Raw genomic sequence first — 7,612 nt, 5'->3', positions numbered from 1 at the left:
ACAGTGTTTCTCTCCTATTCATAAGGTTTTCACTGACTAAATATTCAGCAGTAGTTCATCACTCCTTCTTCCTAGTCTGTCTTCATCTGAAACCTGTCCACCATGTGTGAACCTGCTGTTATTTAAAATACCGGTGGCATAGCTTTCAGAATCACAGGAACTCACAAGCCACCACAGTACGACAAATTGACAGACGAGTGGGGGCATGATATTAATTGTTGTTGTTGTTAAGTGCTGTCGAGTCAATTCCGACCTATAGCGACCCTGCATAGGGTTTCCAAGGAGCAGCTGGTGAACTTGAACCACTGACTTTGCAGTTCAAATGACTTTGCAGTCTGATGCATTAGCCTACAGCGCCACACCAGAAGTCATTTATTGCATCCTTGGTACTCACCTAATCTTGCATCCTGTTAACTTTCTGAAATGCAGACTATCACCATACTATTATTATCTTCACTAAATAGATGAGAACATTGAGACTCAAAGCGGCAAAGCAACTTTCCAAAGTCACTCAGCAAGTGAGTAGAGGAACAGGGATTTGAACCTCAATCTGTGGGATCAATTTAGCGCCATAACAATAATAAAAATAGCAGCTCTAAAGTGCCTACCAAATTAGGTACTTTTCACACAATGTCTTTATAACTATTACCCACAAGTACTGGGTAAGAGCAACCAAACTGCTAAAGCCAATGAGTCTGGGCAGAGCAGACTTTTGGAGAGAATGCTCACACTCTGGGATGCCATTAACATTCCACAGACAGTACTCACCCATGCCCAGCCCACACAGGGTGGTGGGTGGTGGGAGAGACAGAGGTTCAGACCCAGGAATGTCCAGTCCAGTCCAACAAGACCCCTTCTGACTGGTCAGCCTGGCAGGCCAGCCTGGCAGAACACCATCTGTTCCTCACAGTCCCCAGTCAAGTAATGCATAAGTCACTACCCCCAGTTAACAGACAGGGAAACCAAGGATCAGAAGAGAAAAGTGTTCTGCCAAGTCACACAGCTCATGAATAGCTGAGCTAGCCCAAAACCTCAAGTTTCCTAAACTCTAGCCCATGCCCCTCCTGTGGGGTGATTTGGGTGTCCACTGGTGGGAGAGGCTTGCAGGATATCTCTGGTAGCTCCAGGAGCCCAGAACCTCCCTAGGCTTATGAGCACCGGCCTCAGCAGGGACCTGTGTTCTGAAGCCCAGGCCACGTTATGCTGCCCACCTGTTCGCCATCTCTCCCCTCACCATACCCCCAAAGATGGAGACACAGATTTAAGAAGGATGGATGGGCAGCTGAGAGGGTGTTCAGGCCCCAGGTTAGAGCTTGGGCCTTGTGAAGGGTTGCTTCTTAACAGCAGTGTGACGTGGGCAGGTCCCCCGCTCTCTGAGTCTCAACTCCTGTATCTGTAACTAAGGACCAATAATACCTTTATGGCAGTGTTAAGAGGAGATCTCATAGACGTTTATGCTAATGTTAAGTGCCATCCAGTCAGTTCTGACTCATAGTGACCTTGCATCGGGTTTCAGAGGAGCAGCTGGTGGGTTAATGGAGAATGAAAATACACTGTTGAGCCTCAAGTTTAGAGTAAGTGTCAGTCTTTATCTTGAGTACTAAGTTCCCTCCTCTTGCATAGGAGCCCTGATGGTGCTGTGGGTTAGGATGCTGGGCTGCTAACCAAAAGATCTGCAGGTCAAACCCACCTGCCGCTCCAGGGGAGAACGATGAAGCTGTTTGCTCCTGTAGAAACATACAGTCTCAGAAAACCGTGTGCAAGACCTTATGAGTCAGAATCGACTCCATGGTAGTGGGCTTTGGTTTTGAGTTTTCTATTGCAAAAGAAGTCCTGGGTACAGTGGTTAAGCATATGACTTCCAGCCAAAAGGTAGTCGTTTCAAAACTCCCAGCTTCTCTGCAGGTGAAAGATGTGGAAGTCTGCGTATGGAAAGATTTCCAGCCTTGGAAACCCTATAGGGTAGTTCGACTCTGTCCTAAAGGGTTGCTATGAGTTGGAACTTTTTTTTCCTATTGCAAAGGTTTATTCCCTTCACCCATCCCCACCTTGTCCCAGAGTTCAGTCCAGAGCCCAACCCCCCTAAAAAAGCCATTGCTGTTGAATCGATTTGAACACATAGCAATTCTACAGGACAGAGTCGAATTGCTCCATAGGGTTTCCAAGACTGCATCTTTACAGAAGCAGACTGCTGTATTTATCCTGTGCAGCAGCTGGTGGACTCGAACTGCTGACCTTTTGGGTAACAGCTGAGCACTTAACCACTGCACCACCAGAGTTTCTCAGTCCAGAACAGGGCCCAGCAAAAAGAGAGACCCTTCAAGGAGCCCCGCTCACCTCCACTGTCTCAATCTGCTGGACAGATCCCCGGCACCACATCGGCCCTGGTACGGAACTGGAAGCGGCCCTCAGACCAGCTGGAGGAACAGGGACAGGGTCTGAATGCAGAGCCCCCGCCCAGGGCCCGTGCCTTCCTGGCTGAGGTGAAGCAGATGCGCGCTCGAAGAAAGACGGCCAAGATGCTGATGGTGGTGCTACTGGTCTTTGCTCTGTGCTACCTGCCCATCAGTGTCCTCAATGTTCTCAAAAGGTGAGAGCATGAGGGGAGAGGCTGGGCCTGGGGAGAACTTTGAAGGTCAGAGGAAGGAGCTCTCTGCCTTAGAAAAAGACCAGGCTCCAACTGTGGACTTGGGACAGGCCGTTTCTCATCTCTGGGCCTCTGAACCTCAGTCTCCTCATCTATAAAATAGGAATAAGTCCTTGCTTTCTAGGGCAGTTGTGAAAATTAATTCATTTGCTCAATCATGAATTGAGTGATGAACAAGAGTCCTTACCTTTATGGAGGTTACAGGAGGGAAATAAACAGAAAAACAAAATACTGTAATGTCAGACTATAGTTTTAGGTGGAATAGAGTTCTATCTTTGTTTTGTTATGTTTGAAGGACCTCTTTGAGGAAGTGCCATTTGAATAAAGGCTGGAAAGGAGTGAGGGGCCAAGGCCTGCAAGTGTCTGGAGGAACCACCCTCTAGACAAAGGGGACAGACAGTAAGTGCAGATATTGAGGCAGAGGCTTTGTGTGTTCAGCATGCCCTCACTGGAACTCCACACAGTAGGACTGTGATTTCTGGGGCGCAGCTGAGACCCAGAGAGAAGAAATGACCTGTCCAGAGGCACAGAAAGTGACAGTGACTGGCCACAGGGTTCCGGGGAAAGAACATGGATTGTTTGAAATGAGCTCATCTTCTAGGCACATTGCTTTACCTCTCAGAGCCTCGGTTTCCTTATCTGAAAAAAATGGGTGATGTCTGCACCCCATCAGGTTGCTGTTAGGAAGGATTCAAAGTGGATGGGGAGCCCTGAAGGATCAGATAGTCAGTGACTGAGCAGACATACCGTAGTCCCTCCCCGCAGGTTCACCCATGATCACATTCCTCTCCATGCCTCAGAACCCAAGCCTAGAAGAGAGCTATCTGATGGACAGAAGCGGGGACTCTTGTACCTTATAACCCTGGAGCCCTCCCTTCTTCATCTACCTCATTTCTGATTCCCTTGACCCTGGCCCTAGGGTGTTTGGAATGTTCCACCAAGCCAGCGACCGAGAGGCCATCTATGCCTGCTTCACCTTCTCCCACTGGCTGGTATATGCCAACAGCGCTGCCAACCCTATCATCTACAACTTCCTCAGTGGTGAGTGGGATGGAGAAGCAGAGGGACTGTGGGCAGCCGACAGCCCCCTTGGCTGAACAATCTCCCCAATCCCAATCCAGGGCCCAAATAAGAACTGGATGAGGGAGGGATCAACCAGCTCCTGCCTAGGGATCATGATCTTGTTCTGGGAAACCCCATTCATGAGGAAGACTTGCCCTGGTCTGATGACAGCTGACTATACTCAGGATTCAGATTTGCAGACAGACGCTGGAGATCAGGGAGAGGGTCACCAGCAGAGGCAGCCCAGCTATAAAATATACCGGCAAAGTAGCCAGACTCTTGGGGACTATCCCTGGGTCCACCTACCTCAGCACCAGCCCTCTCTCCTCTGGCAGTACAGGTACTCCTACACCCCAAGCCTCTTCTCCCCCCCTGTCTGACTCCTACTCACCATCTCAGGGTGGTAATGTCTCAGTGACCCCAGACTCAGCGTAGCAGAAGTGTAATTCACCAGATCTCTGCATTGTGGGCTACACTCCTAAAGACCTGGTCCAGATGACTATTCAAGCCTAGATACAAACAAACTTAGAGAAAAAGTTAAAAGCCTAAAGAAGAAGGAAGGGTCTGGGGTTAAGATTACAACCCTCAGTGAGACTCAACAAAGGCTGGCTGACAAGTTTCCAGCTCAAAGCAGAGAACACAAGAAGAGACGCGCTTGAGCAGATAGAATGTCAGAACTCTTTGACGTACATTCTTTGTTTTGTCTACTATGTGCTTGGCCAGGTGCTGGGCACTGAAGAGACTTGCAGGATAATGAAACATGAACAGAGGTCTCAATCCCAGACAGAGGCTGTTTCCCTGGAATGTGTAGCTGAATAAGGTGGTTGTGGCAGTCCCTCTCTCCCCATCCTTTCCCCTCTTTACGAGCAAAGGCTTTAGAATTTGAACCCAGTTCAACTTGGGCATGCCACTGAGTCTCTGTGTGTCTCTTGTGAAGTGAGGATAAAGAACTCCAGCCTGTCAGGTACTGGGCTGATTTGGGGGGACACAAGCTCCTGGAAGTGTGAACACTATGAGCAAGGCTGCTGCTGTCCTCATTATGACAGATGAGATGGGGACAGCCTAGTAAGATAGTGACCCCTAGCTCCCTCCGTATACATGCCAGGGAGGGCGGACGTGTCTTGAAGCCCCTGAGTCAGATACCATGTTTTGAGTCAGGTTCTGAGGTAGAGCACAAAGAATCAAAGGAAAATTGCCTTTCTCTTTGGGAGTTTGTTCTGGGGCCTCAGTCCTTCATCTCCCAGACAGTGAGGAAGTAGCCTTGGGGTCCTCTCCATCTTAACATTGCTCCCTCTGCCCCCTCACAGGCAGCTAAGCTGGGGCTGTGTGGGTGTCCTTGGGCCCAAGGCCCCTTCCTGATGTATATGTCTCCTCATGCTGTCTTTTGTCTCCCAACCAAGGCAAGTTCCGGGAGCAGTTTAAGGCTGCCTTCTCCTGCTGCCTGCCCCGCCTGGGTCCCTGTGGTTCTTTGAAGGTTCCCAGTCCCCGCTCATCTGCCCGCCACAAGTCCTTGTCTTTGCACAGCCGGTGCTCCGTCTCCAAAGTCTCCGAGCACGTGGTGCTCACCAGCGTCACCACAGTGCTCCCCTGAGGGCTCTGGGAGGGAGGAGTAGCCTATACTCTTTCTTGTCTGGGCTACTCCTTGGTACTGGGGATCCACTCCCCACCAGCAGGCTCCAGTCCTAGTCTTCTGCCTGGTGACTCCAGGCTGATGGGAGGACTCCACATGTTCAAGAACATGGAAAGCTCTGTGTAAATTGTGAAGTACTCTGCCATTATTTCTGTGTTCTCCTCACATGGACACCCACGCCCACAGTATCATCCAGCCACACTCTCCTTCTGGAACTTGGCCTTCCTCCTCTCCTACCCAAGGCCCCCAGTGGTATTTTCGTCTGGCCCAGTGGCCTCCTAGGACCAGGTCCTGCCCTTCCAGGTGCCCAAGTACACATACCATGGCTGGACCCTGTTGACTCTGTGATGTGACGACACTCTCCCTGTGGCCATGTGGCATAGAGGCCAACAACTGTGATTAAAAGCCTGGCACTGAATGTTCCAGCACTGCATGGAATCTGTACCACTTAGGTTAGGAGCAGAGGGAGCTAGGGAGCTGGGAGAAGGGTGGACAGACACTGAAATGCTCCTATCTGCTGACCACCCTGCCCCCCACCCCTGGCGTCCCAGGGGTCTTGGAGCCAGGCCTCAGAGCCCATGTGGTGCTGCCTCCCCAAGCGATGCCAGTCCTGATGACCAGGACCTCCACCCTCCACACGTCGGCCTGCTCCCTGACCCAATGGCCTACAGAAGGTAAGTTGAGCACGAGGAGGTGGGTAGATAGCAGGATGAACAGACTCATTTATGTCATCTTAGCCTTTTGGAAGTCAGGGCTTGCATTTATTTTCTGTGAACTCACAGGGTAAAAGCCACACAGACTCGGCCACACGCACTGCATCTGCCACCAGGATGATGAGAGGGCTGCCAGAGGCCCTGATCCTTGTTGCCAGAGCAGGAGGATGGGGCGCCCGGTCTGAAGGGCTGCTCTGCCGAGAGGAACTGAGACACCTGGCAGAAATCAGTCTGCCCGTGCGCACCACCAGGTCTGCTTAACTTGATTCATGGAGCTGCTAGGAAGTGGGGCTCAAAACACTGTTCTGCCAAGGGTTCCCCTACTTTTCTGGCACATCAGAGTGGTGTGATCTGTGTGTCACCCCCCTCAAGCTGTCACAGCAGCCCAGCTCTCCATGGGCCACCAGCCTTGCCCATTCTGCATTTCTGCTGACGTTAGTACCCAAAGTCTTTCTAAAAGATGTAGTCAGGCCTAGAGGTGTAGTGTGTGGGGTGGCCCCTTAACTCAGAAGCAACCCTGCCACAAGGGCCAAACCAGCTCGTGGGCTTCTCAGCCCTAGCTGAGCCCAAGGGTAGGGTGGGAAACTATGAGGAGTTTTAATAAACCACCTTTTTGCGTTCAGGAAAGCCAAGATTCACAGAGATGTCTCCTAATGGCCAGTTCTACTGTACCCTCTGCTGGCTGAACCCAGCACAATGGCAGATGTAAGGCATCCACTTGGGGGACTCAGATGAACTGGAGAAAATACAGGGGAGGTGACCAGGATGGCAAGAGGAACTGAAACCATGCTCAGTGAAGAGCTGCTGGAGTCTAGGGCTATCCCACTGAAGGCTGGGAGAACGTAGAGAAAATGTGGTGACAGTCTCCAGGTCGAGAGGGTTGCTGAAGAGAAAGGGATGACGTACGAGGACTTCAAAAAGTTCGTGGAATCTTGGAATTAAAAGAGAATGGAATTTTTCCATGAACTTTTTGAAGCCCCCCTCACATATTCCAAGTGGCCAGGGACAGAAAACCAGAGCCAATGGGTGGTGGTTTCCAGGCAGCAGGCTTTGGAATCCCTATCAGGGAACATTTCTACTAGTCAAGGAGGCAGTGGGCTGCCAAGAAAGGCACTGAGTTCCCTGGCTTTGGAGGGAGGCTAACTTCAACGGGAGTCAGAGGGGGTTCTAGCACTCTACTCGGCTGGCCTCTGGGATCTGGATTCCATCTCATTCTGAGAATCCAATCCTATAGCAGTCCAAAGAATAGAGCTGAACTGGCTGAGTCCACTATACCTGCTGGGCCTCACTGAGCTCAGAACAGATAACTACTTCCTCCAACCACCCACAGTCGGAACAGGAGCCTTGCTCAGGGCCTCAAGCTCTTATCTTCATCTCAGAAAGCCAAGGGACAATCATCCCATTCCCCAAAAGGCCCCCCAGGCAGACTAGAATGTCTGGTATCTTGGCTTTTGATTGAAATGATGTCAGCTCCTGTAGACACTCCGTGTAGACTGGTTATCATGCTGATCTGAAGCTCCAACTGGCAAGTACATATCTCTGTGCTTAATAAAGATGAGA

General features: G+C 50.7%; 1 protein-coding gene across 1 annotated transcript in view; it reads left to right on the top strand.

Annotated features, from left to right (window-relative positions):
* The window catches only part of HCRTR1 (hypocretin (orexin) receptor 1), an 11,839-nt gene extending 6,538 nt beyond the window's left edge, over positions 1-5,301 (top strand). Inside the window, exons 5-7 of the mRNA XM_006862179.1 lie at positions 2,364-2,590; positions 3,567-3,688; positions 5,110-5,301. Of these exons, the coding sequence (XP_006862241.1) occupies positions 2,364-2,590; positions 3,567-3,688; positions 5,110-5,300 (540 nt within the window). The 3' untranslated portion in view covers position 5,301. The remainder of the gene's footprint in view (positions 1-2,363; positions 2,591-3,566; positions 3,689-5,109) is intronic.
* The last annotated feature ends 2,311 nt before the right edge of the window (positions 5,302-7,612 follow it).

The sequence above is a fragment of the Chrysochloris asiatica genome, unplaced genomic scaffold (genome assembly GCF_000296735.1).
Source record: "Chrysochloris asiatica unplaced genomic scaffold, ChrAsi1.0 scaffold00047, whole genome shotgun sequence".
NCBI lineage: Eukaryota > Metazoa > Chordata > Mammalia > Afrosoricida > Chrysochloridae > Chrysochloris > Chrysochloris asiatica.
This window is presented reverse-complemented; position numbering and strand designations above follow the sequence as displayed.